The following is a 14,760-nucleotide window of genomic DNA, read 5'->3' on the forward strand; positions in this document are numbered from 1 at the left end:
ACCTGTGCAATAATCATGCTGTCTAATCAGCATCTTGATATGCCACACCTGTGAGGTGGGATGGATTATCTCGGCAAAGAAGAAGTGCTCACTATCACAGATTTTTTCAGATTTGTTAACAATATTTGAGAGAAATGGTTATTTTGTGTACGTAGAAAATGTTTTAGATCTTTGAGTTCATCTTGTGAAAAATGGGAGCAAAAACAAAAGTGTTGCGTTTATATTTTTGTTCAGTGTATATCTAAGGCTGGTTCTTTTCATTATTGATTCATGTAGTTATTTGGTGTACTTATTTGTAGCCAGAATGTCAGTATATAAAGCCTATTACAGTTACCCATAGCCAAAGCATCTTATGACTTATTTTGTCCAAAACCATATATAAAAAAAGACAAAAATATTAAGATTACTATAATTGAAGGCTAGAAAATCCGTACATTTTCACATTTGAAAACCTTGAACCAGTACGATATGAGGGTATATTAGGATTAATACATTATCAAAGTAGCTGCAAAAATATTTTTCTGTTATGAATTCCCTGATTGTTTTAGCTTTGGTTATTTCCCATAAGGGATTAAGTCTGGTTTATGCTTAACGTATCTGTGGAATGCATGGGTGAGGAAAATTTAACTTGAAGGTGTGTTTCATACCAAATGCGTCACGGTTCTTCCCGCACTGTGTGATATTAGGCTGCAATAGATTATGTTTTTTTAGTCATGGTTGATTGCTAACATCAACATTGCTAAAACATGTTGTATATAAGGTAAGCCACTCTTCTTTAGTAGTAGTCCAATTGGCTATTAAGGGCGAATATTCGTCGTGACATGAAATACTCAAAAAAAAACTCAAGATTCAATTTCAAAGATTGAAAGGCATTTGAAGGCATCACACATTAAGTCCCAAGCTCCTCCAACAATGCAACATAAATACTGTATAAGACATCAAATAAAACTAATTTTGATTAGATTGGCCGTTTTCGCCAACACATGCTAAATGCTAATGCCCACAAGGATAATGCTTACATGCTGATGTTTAGCAGGTATAATGTTTACCATATTTAGGATTCATCCTCTGGGGAATACGAATGTCTCTATATACTTAGACAGCAACCCTGCAACCGTTATGCAGATATTTCGGTACCACTTTACAATAAGACTACCCTTATAAAGGATTCATAAAGGGTTCATTAAGAACCATTTATCTAACATAGTTTTCATACATCAACACAGGCCCACTATTTGGCAAGATCACTAAGCCTTATATTGGCTACTTAGCGAGAATCAACTCAGTGAACAACAGATACCAAGGATGCTGGATGAAGAAGACGAAGTAAGCTAGGTAGCTAATATAAGACTTAGCAGTACAGATAAATGTGGGCTCACTATTTGGCAAGCAACCTGTCAAAGTTGCCCTGTTTCATTAATAAGCTTTTATAAGACATGAGATAAACAGGGCAACTTTGACAGGTTGCTTGCCAAATAGTGAGCCCACATTTATCTGTACTGCTAAGTCTTATATTAGCTACCTAGCTTACTTCGTCTTCTTCNGTAAGTTGGTCGAACGAATGCCTCCTCATCCGGAAGCTGACCGAGCAGACCCGAGCAGCAGTCGAGAGGAGCCGAGCGCATCCGCCAAGCATACAAAATGGCGACGTCAGCGTTCCCCTTGGCCGGCAAATCTAAATCTCTTTGGTCACAATAATTTCCCTTTAGCACAATACTGCTTCAATTGCGCCATTTATGTGACAGAGAAGAAGAGTATGTGACAGACAAGAATAGTCAATTATAATGTCTAACACTTAATGTGGAGAAAGAGNCGAAGTAAGCTAGGTAGCTAATATAAGACTTAGCAGTACAGATAAATGTGGGCTCACTATTTGGCAAGCAACCTGTCAAAGTTGCCCTGTTTATCTCATGTCTTATAAAAGCTTATTAATGATTTATAAAGTGTTCACAACCCAATTAATAAATGAATTACAAACTATTCGTAAACTCTTTATAAGGGTAGTCTTATTGTAAAGTGGTACCGATATTTCTGTCTGGACCAAAGTGGCGGAGGTACAGACAGACAGTCATTCATCAGCAGCATATTCATCAGATGCAAAATGGGATTTAAGATGGATTGGTCCTCCCAGCGTGCTAGACTATAAATTGGCCCGCACCTATTCTTAGTTTGGCAAAGTGGTTCTCAGTCTTCTTGCCTGGTAAGACAGACATAACTCTCTCTGTAATACAAGCCTCTTTGCTTCAAGATTATGTAACAAGACCAGATTTGGGCCCCTGACAGTGAACACATTTTTTTGTTTATTTTAAGCATGAGTCCGCATCTTCTTAGTGTTGTTTTTAATATATCGCACAAACTACAGGATTTCCTCTGGGCGGTTTCCCTTCCTGGCAGGCTACAAAGCAGCCTTGAAATGCAACATGAAACAGGATATTCCATTTGACAAGCCTTTTCAAATGTAGACATCCAAGTGAGGATCAGACCTTGGATTTGCTTGTTTTTGTGAAGGCTCTGCCGGCAGGAAATGGTTGGTGTTGAAAATGTCAACAGTGTTGTGGGGGGGTGAAGTGCACTGTATTGGCGTTTACTTGGAAAGGTCCTTTCAGCTCTAAATGATAATTCCATTAGGCTGCTGTCCTGATGTCCACAAGAGGAGAGGACGCCCACTCCAGCCTGGATTACAGGCTGCATCACGCCAGCCACCCCCTGATGTGCCTAACAACATAAGCAATGTTGCACCTTCTCCCACACACACACTCATCACACCATCACACACACGCCGCCTCGCTGCTGCTAATAACAGTTGAAGCGCCGCAGGAAATAGTCCTGGAAGAGTGCTGTTCTGTGGTTTGATGCGTGTGTTTTTCTGACTGTCACACTGAAACCCACCCTGCAGACAGCTGCAGCGGCTATTTCTGAGATCCTTGGAATCCCTTCATTGGCTTTCTCAATATACACACAGCAAGGAAGATGCATGTGGGACATGCTTAGAGGATGGATTTGTTTCCATTGTTTTGTTTTTTAAATGAAATGTTTCTTCATTCTTAATGTTACTGCACAGTCTTTGGACATCTTTATCATGACAGCACCATAGCACCATAGATGGTTTAAATGAAGTTGACTTCGCTTGTGGATCTGAAAAATGAGTCTTTGTCAATCTGCGTTTTCTCCCTAATGGACAGCAGGGGGCGACGCCACTCCTTGGAAAAATAAGTGTATAATAAAAATAAAAATAATTAACTCGTTTTCACTTAAATGTATACCCTTAGGGCGGGTTCACATTAAAAGATACAGTTCCTAAATTCAACCAATGAAAGGATGATAACTAGACTAGATTGCTTTCACAAAAACGGTTCAGGAATTGTAAAAGTATCATGTGGTGGAATACAGCAAGTGGATACTTTGGCTACTTTGTAATTAGAGTCAATACCATGGCGACCTGTAGATTAGTCATTGGCATAGCAATGTGTATCCCTCCCCATCTCTACTTTCTCGTTCACATATGGCCAGGTCTGGCTCCAAAAAACTAAAGTATGCCAAACTCGAGGCTTGGTTCGGCACATGATGCCATTGGGCCGTTTTAAACTCAGAATTCAAAAGTATTCAATTTTACGGCTCAAGCTACTTTTATAGTAATGAACAGGGTCCCACCTCCAACATTGTATCCAGTTTTCTTTGAACATTCATGATCAAAACGGTTAAAAAACAAACAAAGGGTGACTAAGTTGTCTTGCTCATACAGTTTATGGTCTTCAGCAAGAATTCTAATGAAACCTTTAATGTTGTGCATGTTCAGAAGTAATGGATCTTTCACCCACATGAGGCTGTGAACCTTTCTTTCTGACCGTGTCCGTCTCCATCTCTTTTTCCGCAGGCTCCCTGACAGATGGACGTAAGTTTGACTCGTCTCGTGACAGGGACAAGCCTTTCAGGTTCAAGGTTGGCAAGCAGGAAGTGATCCGAGGCTGGGAAGAAGGTGTAGTGCAGGTAAGCTGGAAAACTGAACGCACAATACTGTATTTTAAGACAGTCCACGTTAGCTTTGTAAATTGCCACAGATTCTGCATGTGGCACTTATTGACCCCCACCGAGAAGGGAATACTTCACATGCTACATTGAATGCTGCAGGAATGAGTTGTGAAATCTGGAAATAAGTTAGCATTGATGCATTTCCTGTTTCATTGGCTTGAAGTGAGTGGGTTTTGAAATGGGTGTTTGATAAGATGCCTCAAAAAGTCTGTGGTAAACACAAGCTTTCGAGATGTTCACATTTTGTTCTATGAAATAAACTAATTAAGCAAGTCAATAGATACTCCATTCCTGGATTTTGAAGCTTTTATGTGTCTTTAAAAAGCATTTGCTAACAAATTGCTATATTTCTACAGGGGTTGTCAGGGACATTAAAAATGATCACAAACACAGGAACACTTGTATAATCAGGTAGTGATATTGAGGTCATGGAGCCGGGTATATAGGCTGTGTTGATATCCTAACAATAGCCTTTTACTTCAAGTGATTTCATTTTCACTTTAAAAATCAAATTTTCTTAAGTAATCCCAAATCCAATTAAAATTGGCTTTTGTTGAGGGAACCAGCGTGATGCTAACTTCTGCACAAAACAAAGTCATCCCTGCAGCATTCTTTTGGAACAGACTTCAAAGGAAATAGTCAGCCAACTAAGCATCAGCAACAGTTATGATTTGGAGGCAGAAATGTATCTGATTTCCAAAACAAGTAAACACATTTTGCTTATGATAGTGTTGAAAGTTCATCTTTTGTAATACAATATTTATTGACATAGTTCCATTATCAAGTTTTTCCCATCAAGGTTTCCGCTAACACGAAAACAGTGGGTCACCATAACACACTGTGCTTTATCTCACTCACTCAGCCCTGCAGCATGTAGATGAGGTGTAGCTGGTTACTGTTAAAGAGTTAGGATATCATCATTAAACATCTCAATAAGGCATTATTATATAAATAAAATAAGCTTCTAATGACTGCATTAGGAAATACCCAGCAATAAAGAATGGAGGAAGAGATTTAGATATAATTAGGCATCATTTCTGAGAGAGATGTTTTCACAGTCCCCTGTGGTTTTATTATCCAACTTAGACTGCTGAGATTGTATTATGATCTAATTCATTTTATCTTATGCTGCAGACTAGCTGTTCCTCACCCTGTTGTCTCTTTCTCTGTTTGTATCGTGTGTCTACTTGTTCCTCCAGATGAGCGTTGGTCAAAGGGCCAAGCTGACCTGCACACCTGACTTTGCTTATGGAAACAAAGGCCATCCGGGCATCATTCCTCCTAATGCTACCCTCATCTTTGACGTTGAGCTGCTGGGTTTGGAATGAAACAAATTCATGGCCTGTTTCTTTTGTTATGTGTAAGTAATGTGCAAAAACTTACTATCTGCTTTTAACTGTTGGTTTTACTAGTTTTAGCTACAACTCACATTCTTCCTGTGGCAGTAAAAGTCACTGACTAACATCATCTAACATGCTATGTGCTAGTCAAGTTAGCTTAGTTACGTTTTTTTCTTATTTCATAAAAAAAGTTGCAGTGTTAACGTTGCTGTTAGTGAATTTGCAGTGCATTAGCACTGCGGTGTTATTCAAACTTCATGTTTAAAATGCTGTAATGAGCTGGCCTTTAGTACTGTAATCTTTCTCTGGAAACATGTAATAGTTGTTCAATTTTAGATCCCATATATTTCAGGCAGCTAATACTATCCCTATCACTTACTACACAAATAAAGTGTACGTGGAGACACTTGTTTAGAGTGGTAATCCTGAACAGTAAATGTTTTATCGGCTATTTTTCCAGAAGGTACCACTTTTAGAACCGTCCTTGGTAGTGCAGTGAAAATGCGTACAACTGAAATGTGTGAGTAAGCTGTCTAAACAGGCTCTATTCATAACAGTGTTGTTGAAAATGGTACACAGTGCAACTGATTTATGGTTAAAAAGCTAAAAAAATGTAACCTTGTTTCGGTCCTTTGAAAAAACTGTCCAAGTTGACTAACTGAACACAAGAATAGGGACAATTTGACCATTTAGTCTTTCCTCAGAGAAATACCTTGGTTTTCTGTTTGCAGGATTTGGAACCAAAGTCATTTAATGGCAAAGGAGGTAGATTAGTGTGGGGGCACCTATAGTTTTTACACTGAATATTGCATGCTCCAAAAATATTTATCAATACAGCAATTTGGTCCATTAGATTCGAAGGAAAAAATAGATGACATAGACTTTTCAATTCTTATATTTGGTATACCAAAATAATGTGTGCCATAGACGCTTTGTGTATATTGAATCCCTTTTCAGGTTAATTGTGTTAATATTATCGTGTTTGTATTTTGTGGTTGATTCATTTGTTATAATAAATTAGGGCCAAGATTGTCCCAAGATCCGAACATTGTACAGCAGTTGAGAGGGGCTATGTACAGATCCACCTGACACTAATAATCGATTAACAGTTTTCAACTTTAAGCGTATGTTATATTGTGGTTTATAGTATAGCCTGCTTAACATGAGTGATGGTGTTAATTGAGCAGACACATCATCTCTTACCTGCCAGTATTTACATCAACCCTGAAATGTGTTCCTCAATCCTAACTCTCCCCTCTTGTTTTCGTCACAGGTGACTTCCTACCTGGGTGAGCTAGAGAGAAGCTGCACTTGATTCTATAAGAGGCTTGAGTCTATAGTTCCACTACTTATTTCATCAAACTATGACAGTTTGTGTTATTTTCTCTCTGTGACTGAGTGCATTATATTTTTCGATGATATTTTTCCTCCTAAAAAAAACCATTGGCCATAACCTTACCAACCTCCATGTTTTTAAATCTTGAATTCTTTTGAATTGCGTTTTACTTATTTTTTCTTTGTGTTTTGCATGGTTATGCTGAGAAGTACAAAATATCAATGAACCACTGGCAGCGACATTCATCCCTTATGCATATTATAATGTTTGAGAGCTAGTGCTTGTTGTATCACAGAAACAAAGAAAGTATAAGGAAAAAAATGAAAAGCACACATTTGTATCGCCACAAAGTGGAACATCAGGACAAATGAATTGAGTTTCTGTTCGAGAAATAAGGCTTAGTGCTGATTTAGTGGCTATATGTAGTGATATGTCAAGTATTTGAAGTCTTTAATGGTGCAACACAGGAACTATTTGCTTCACAAAAGGCCTATTTATATAAAGTACCAATGTTTTTTCCTTTAATTTGAATTATTGTCAAATGTGTGAGTTCTTGAGGGGTAATTGGTGCAAAGGAGAACCAATCACACTTGTAGATAGTTCTAATGTGTGCCTAAATATTTTTCACTGGACACATGGTTACTACCTTGCTCTATCTGCATGTTTGAGGCCCAAAGGAACACTTAGTATGTACACGTAGAAAGCTTTGCATCCAATTTGCGTTATTATTGCCTTCCTCTTCTCGCCTGGTATTTTAAGCCCATTTAAAGCCATACACACATCCAACAGTGCAAAGACAGAATTTGCGCAAATCAGTTGTATTGTTCTTTTTTTTCTTCTTAGAAATAATGGGAAATGCTTGAAATTTACAAAAAGGGGGTTTGAGGAACCAATGAAATTGTGACCTCCCCCCCCATTATTTTGTGTAACAACTTCAATTATGTATTTTTCAGATGCCAACTTTCTATCTTGGAGAATCAACAAAGCTAATGTGTAACCTATGATAATAGATTTTTGTTTGTTCTGCCAGTGTCATTTAAGAACCACGCTGCGGATGTGAAGTCTGTGTTGTGGTAGAAAAAGAAGAAGACACACGGGCAATCGTAGTGTTTTTTTTATCTCAGATAAATAGTTTTAAATGGAGTTTAATTAAGGAATATTCGGCCTGGCTGTCAGATATTGACCGTGGCTGTCGGTCTTAACTATTGGCCGAGCTGCAGCTGGTGCGGCTCCTCTGTTCTGTGTAGTTATTCGCTGATACGATACTGTATGAAGACTTAACCAATGATGACATATTTAAAATAAAAGAAGTGCTCTCCACTTGCTTTGTGTTTTTTGTTTTGGTGTAGAAATGCATTTAATCACCCTGGGATTACCGCTGTTATAAATGCTGTTGGGTTATTTTGCTAAATAAGCCCTTTTTATTTGATTACTTAAAATGTGTTAAGCTGAAAATTATTCATATGAAATTAAAGACATGAATGTGTAAGCTCGAGCAGAATAATGTCCTTATTGAGTACACATTTATTTACTTTTCACTTTTCTTTTAAAACCTGTAAGGAATGGCTACATTTTCTTTTTTTTTAAGTGAATTAAATATTAAGACATTGGAAAGGGTGTGTGTATGTAGCAAGATATACATTAATTAGAGATTCATGTAACTATTAAAAAGCTGATTTTTTCATGTGCCCTCAGCAGCCCCCCCTCAACAAAACAAACCCCAATGTGACCCCTAAATGTTTACCTATGTCAACTATCATCAAGGTCATATACACAATTCCTAGTGGTAGAGTCACGTTGAGTGTTTCACTGTCAAAACAGTTGCGTTATGTCTTCTGTGCTGTGAGGGAGCTTTGCAAAGTCTTAGAAAATAACACAACCATTGGATGCATTATAAGAAATGCAATATAGTTATCTTTTTGGTGCTTGACTATATGTACTAAAAATAAGGATATCTCAACCTTTGTGGCCCCGAAAAAATGTTTGTTAGTCTCTCAAGTTTTTGAAAGTGCAATAATTTGAATGCCGTCTTCAAATGAATTCTGAACAACCACTTGGTTTAAAACGATAGCTTGCATTCCATTGAAAGGAACAACAGGATCAAAGGGGTCAAACCTAAGCTACAGTGGAATGTTCTTACAGTATTGTATATGATTTCCATAATGGGAAATTACAGATTTGCATTCTGTTCTGTAGAGATCAGTGCCAATATACATTTGGTAGATCTAAGTCAGTGCTCTTCTAAGGCCTACATAAAAATGTAACTGAGATGAATAAAATAAAGATGCGATTTTTTTTTATTTAAAGCTTTTTATCACATTTCATCTATGATGCAGGAGTATGCCATTTTAAGAGTTTCTGTGATGCTATAGAAACAACAGAACCATCATTGGTGCTAATGTCTACTAATCATGACTTGCATTTTATTTTCAGAAATAATATTTTTTGATCAACACAAGCTGAGCCATGTAGCTCCTTTATTTTGAAGAGAAGGCATACCTGACATACGGCAAATCACAAAAACATTTTTAGATGATTAAAAAGCTCAATTATCCAAGGACTTCATTAGGGGCCCTAGATTTAGTGAAGAGAGTCCCAGTTGTTTTAGTCGGTACTGTAGTTATTTACTGTACCTAAGGCAATGGATTGTGGCTATAGCTTAAATACATTGAAAATACCTGCTGGGTTGAGCTGATAGTCACCCCTTTTATAATGCAGATGCTGAGCAGAGGACACAACAGAGACCTTTTCACACAGCCTTTCACCTGACCCTGTACAGAGTGCAGCAACAGATCACACACAGAGGCAACACACAGACTAAACATGGCCCCAGGATTATACAGGTCATAATGATTGTCATGAGATACTGTATGTGTTATTGACACACTATGGACATGGTGAGTCAAAGTAAATGTGACCGAACGGGGCGTGGCTTACAACGTCAACATTGATTGACGTGGTGTGAACGACCAGGAAGCCAGCCTTGACATCATTCTCCAGAATTCCCCTTCAGGACAACGAGGAGTGCAAAGAAGAGAGAGCAGAAAACAGAAAAATAAAGGAGTTTTCCGCTCTCTGATACCCCAAAGTGTTTAAGACGATTTTACAACCAAGCCATTAAGGTGAGACTGACTCTATTTTACCAAACCGTTGTATCCTGTCCCGCTAGCGGTAACTGCTACATATAGGTTTCGTTTACCTAGCAAGCTAACTTAGCGGCTAGCTTGCTTCCCTGCTGTTTATATCGGAACAAAGACGGTCTGCTTAGCCTCTCAGCTAAAAGACACTAGTTTAGTCTTTATTTTTAATAATTTATAACTTGAATATAAGGTATTCAGACTTTATATGTCTTCTATAAACAGCTAACGGCGGTTGGTTATTTGCTAATGAGTGTGCAGTGAGACACCATAACGTTAGCTAACATGTCATGCTCTTACTTAGACATATGATAGTGATACTTAAATAATGAATTACGTTTTATTCATATTAGTATGAAGCATCTGCCTTGTTTATTATAAGAACACAAACGTCACTTAAGCCCTGTGTATTATATCTGAGCCTATGTTGTTGTAGCGTTATACCGTAAGTTAGGCCATGTTTAGAAAGGAAAACGGTATTTAACGTGCGGACATTACTGATACAGTTCGACCGGTGGATGGGTACACTAAAGGGTGTGGGTCGGCTCACAGCAGTGCACCTCTGTTCCGTTTTATCGTTGTCCATCCTCCCCCCTCCCACTCCCTCTGTCCTTTCCCCAGCCATGTCAATAGACCGGAATAAGCTGCCAGGAAGAACACATTCTTGTATCTAACCAATTCGTTCAGGCTCCCCTAAGTTAGCACGCTCTTTCCTTTCCAGTCTCCACCAAAGCCAAATACATTAAGGCTGAGCAGCAATGAGCTCTATGGCAGTGTTGGAAGAAGCACTCAGATCCAGCCTTGAAATACTCTTTTACAAGTAAAAGTTTTGATTTCAAAAGGTCTCTTTAGTTAAAGTGTTAGCATCAAAACATACTTAAAGTACAAAAAGTGCTCATCTGCACAATTACCCATTTCAGAATAATGTAAAATACAGATGTGATTATTAGCTAAATGTACTTCAAGTATCAAAAGTAAAAGTACTTGTATATACACCACAGATATTTTCAAAGTATTATATTATTATGGTTATTGTTTTATCCATGTTAGAGCATTTTTGTGTTTTAGTTTGTCAATGCGGACCACATTTAGATACTAGAAATAGATGTGTAGATTAGAAGTACATTACTGCATTACAGTAAATAGTAACTGTGAGAGTTAAATAAATGTAGTCGAGTAAAAAGTATGATATTTGCCTCTGAAGTGTAGTTGAGTAGATGTATAAAGTAGCAATAAACGCAAATACTCAAGTAAAGTACACATAGGTCAAAAAATACAGTACTTGAGTAAACGTACTGAGTTACTTTACACCACTGCACGAATGTGATGGGAAGCCTCTTTCTGAACTGCTCTCAGAAAAGCAATACAATGTACAATGAAATTCAATCATTTATCATCTACTTTTTGCACTTCCAATACACAATGGAAGCTTAGTTAAAAAGAGCAGCTTATTGCACTTATAACATACTCCACCAGCTTTGTACCCTTGTTTGTAGGAATTTCCTTTCTTCCTTCAAAGAAAGTCTTTATTTGAACTGCAGCGGCAGAAGTGACTCAAGGATTAGGTTATGTCATTGCAAAAGCTGCCTGACCTCTTCTTTTTTCCAGGCTTATTCACTTAACTCCAGCCAGCTAGTCCAATTGAGGGTGGAATATAAAGCGAGCAAACAAACACAGCCGTAAAGTAAACACTGGACAATATTAAAATGCCCTTCTGTCCTCACACACACAATGATGCACTTGTGTGTGAGGAGTGAGGAGAACAGAGTAGAGTAGTGGCTGGAGTAGCTGGGAAAGTGGTAAGAATGATTTGCTTATGGGACTCATGGGGTGCCTTTCTTCACCTACTAGTGTCAAAATGATTGTTGACCACATATCCCACCCTTGTGTACATGGCATGACATCATGGACCCATATTTCCATTCTTTAAGAACATTTATATAGACTTTTTGTTATAGGTTATTTTGGCACAATGCGTTTTTTTGTTAGTCTGTTCTATGGTTGGCCACGATGTATTTACATTATAATATAATCACCCTTACTTTGTTTTCCTGTTTCTTATGAGCAAGAGATGTGCTCACATGTCTTGTGACTGTGACACACATTTGTCACAGTGTGTTTAAGAAATCAGTAATGCTGCCGTGACTGGGAAGTGAAATCAATCATTGAAAGGTTATTCTTCAGTGGAATTCTTGTTTTGAATTCTAGAAAATCTGACCTGCCTATAACGCGGATCATCCATTGGCCATGACTCTTTCAATACATTTTGTTTTTTATTGTCATTTTTTAATTCGTTGTTTCTGTTATCAGTTAATAGATTCAGTCATTTCATCACTTTAGGTCACCAGCTCAGTTTGACCTTATGTTACCGTACACTGAAATAGGGGTGGGGTTATCAAGACAGGGAGAATATAGTTACTAAAAAGGAAAAAAACATCCAGTTAACATATTTATTAAAGTAAAGGTTGGATCAGTACTAGAACAAAATCTGATTTAAATAAAGTATTGGAATGTGTTTCAAGAGTGAAGAACAGAAAGCTACATTTATAGACTGGCAAAAGATTTCCAGACTCTTGAATTTATTTATACTTTTTGGATATCATAAGACCAAACTATTCAATCAGTAATTGGCAGAATTGGTACTATTACTAGTGAAGATAAGCCCTATCCAGGAGAGGGACGAATTAATTTGACATTTGAAAGTAGAGTAAAAAATAGCTTACAATAGCCTTAGGTGACAGAAACATAGTCATCTGCTCTCTTAACCCTGCTGGTTATGGTCATATTTAACATTAAGACTGATTGGATATTCACATAAAATGTTTCTTAACACAATAGACCTAGGTTAAATTGATGAGTATGAGAATTAGTGTATCTCAAGGCAAATGCACTGTTGAATTGGAGTATCACAAACAGATGTCAGACTTGAACAAACTCATGTTTAATACCAGACATTACATTTACTGCGTGTCACAGCCTGTACCGGTTGTACTTTGTTCACTTTCTCGGTCAGCTGACTGACGGATAACTATCACTTCCTCTTCCTATTTTAGGCTGCTGTTTTGTTTATGTGTCGCAGAAATGAGTCTAGTTTGGCACATTATCAAGAAACCATGAGAACCATGCATTAACCGTTGCTTTTTAAATCTCATGTGTTTTCCTCCACCCTTGTTTACTTATGTATTACGTTTTGTGGTGTCCACTTTATGTACATAAACCCTCATGATTTTTTATTGTAATACTATTGTTTGACATTCAAGAAAAGGTTTTATTATAAAAAGAGGGCATGGACACAATAATGAGCTTGACGGTAATTAAATAAAATAAAATAAACATGCATTTCAAGCATTCTCGGTTTTGTAGCCGTGGTTTGAGCTACCACATCCTGAGCATAATCTGTTTTTCCCTTAATCTGTCAGTCAGTCATTCGTATTGCTGTGTCAAGTCAGGCAGGTAAGCAGATTTGTGTTCATAAAGAATGAACAGGATGTTGCTGAAAGCTGCATATACATTCAAAGATAGCTATAAATCCCAATGGAATTGTCAGCCGCCCATCTCAGCATCCTTTCAACATCACAAAGAGTCAAATGATTAAATATAAATATAGCTTAATGGAGGGAAGAAGTAATGGATGTGGTCATGCCAGTCAATAGTCTGGTGAGGTTTATCTATCTGCTCTGTTCCCTCATACAGCAGCTGTCATCCTTCCCTTCCAGGGCTCTCCCCTAACAGCTGTTTGTGTTTTCTCCTCAGGATGTCCCTGTATCCATCCCTCGAGGACCTGAAGGTCGACAAGGTTATGAAGGCAAGTGTGATTGGTGGAGTCAATAAGACAGAGACATCTGTCTGGAGATGATTAGCTCTGTTGTAGGCTAAGCTATATGTTACTTTCAGCATGATTACTAAAGGAGCTTATGCCTACTGATCCTCTAGCACAAAGAAAGTATGGAACCTACTGGTAAGCCTAGAAATGTAGCAAATATAGAACATTTGCACGGGAGGTGAAAAAGACAGGTTACTCAGAATTTTTACATTCCGTGACCAATATTAAAGGGGGGCAGTAGCTGGCTTGCTCAGCTTTCTAAAGGTTCATTTAGGGGTTGAACAAGTCAGAATATAAGAGATCAAATAAATATTCCATCTGCATTACAGTTGCATTTAATTTAAATTATATCTGCACTGTGTTACCAGTGTTACAGTGTTTGTACATACATCAATGACATTGCTTTGCCCATCACCCTCACTTTTGTTTTCCTTTTAAAACCCACAAAACAAAGTTTGCAATCAGCAATAAATACCTTTTTGTTATACAATGTCCAGTATAAGAACTAATGGAGAAAATGTCCTCACAATGGCATCTCTAATTCTGTCCAATAGCATTATGAGCATTTTTTTGGAGCTTGACCCATTTTGAGATCCAGAGGGCAATATGTAAGTCTCCATAATGAATTGAAGTCAGAATAAAGTCTCTAAACCATGGAGAGCACTTCCCATGTCATTGAAGATATCCTTTGTTGCCCTGGTACATTGTTGTAGACGATTCTGCAATCACTTCATCTGATTAGTAAGAGTGGTATTGCCTACCCCTTTTGTACACTGGATTATATTGAGGTACACTTACAAAGCACTCACAAATGATTAAAAAAGGCTATATATTTCAAATTAATAATAATGTTTTCGTAACAACCCTTCATAGGGCTGCACGATATTGGAAAAAACGGACATTGCGATTTTTTCCCCCCCTGCAATATATATTGCAATATGAAAACATACAGGAATTGAAGAAAAGACAGTTTTTTTCCCCGCAAACCATCCTTTCTTGAACTTGCTCGATGAGGTCGACACGAGACATTGATTCTAGTCTCCTGCAGGCACTGATTTTTAGGAAGTAGCATTTATATCAAATTTTATCGTTAAC

General features: G+C 37.7%; 2 protein-coding genes across 2 annotated transcripts in view; both read left to right on the plus strand.

Annotated features, from left to right (window-relative positions):
• LOC104966954 (protein-glutamine gamma-glutamyltransferase 2-like) overlaps positions 1–14,760 on the plus strand; it is a 71,601-nt gene that overhangs the window by 33,322 nt on the left and 23,519 nt on the right. The window lies entirely within an intron of this gene.
• LOC104967139 (peptidyl-prolyl cis-trans isomerase FKBP1A-like) lies at positions 3,432–8,025 on the plus strand. Its single transcript, XM_010796554.1, has 4 exons — positions 3,432–3,441; positions 3,824–3,987; positions 5,229–5,389; positions 6,643–8,025. Exons 1-3 carry the CDS (start codon positions 3,432–3,434, stop codon positions 5,355–5,357), a joined length of 303 nt encoding a protein of 100 aa, XP_010794856.1. The 3' UTR covers positions 5,358–5,389; positions 6,643–8,025.

The sequence above is a fragment of the Notothenia coriiceps genome, unplaced genomic scaffold, assembly GCF_000735185.1.
Source record: "Notothenia coriiceps isolate Sejong01 unplaced genomic scaffold, NC01 NC01_scaffold00037250, whole genome shotgun sequence".
In the NCBI taxonomy this organism is placed as follows: Eukaryota; Metazoa; Chordata; class Actinopteri; order Perciformes; family Nototheniidae; genus Notothenia; species Notothenia coriiceps.

Excerpts from the sequence above, each read along its gene's own strand:
- LOC104967139 (XM_010796554.1), top strand. Across the intron at positions 3,988-5,228 it reads GGGAAGAAGGTGTAGTGCAG|ATGAGCGTTGGTCAAAGGGC; the intron begins GTAAGCTGGAAA and ends TTGTTCCTCCAG.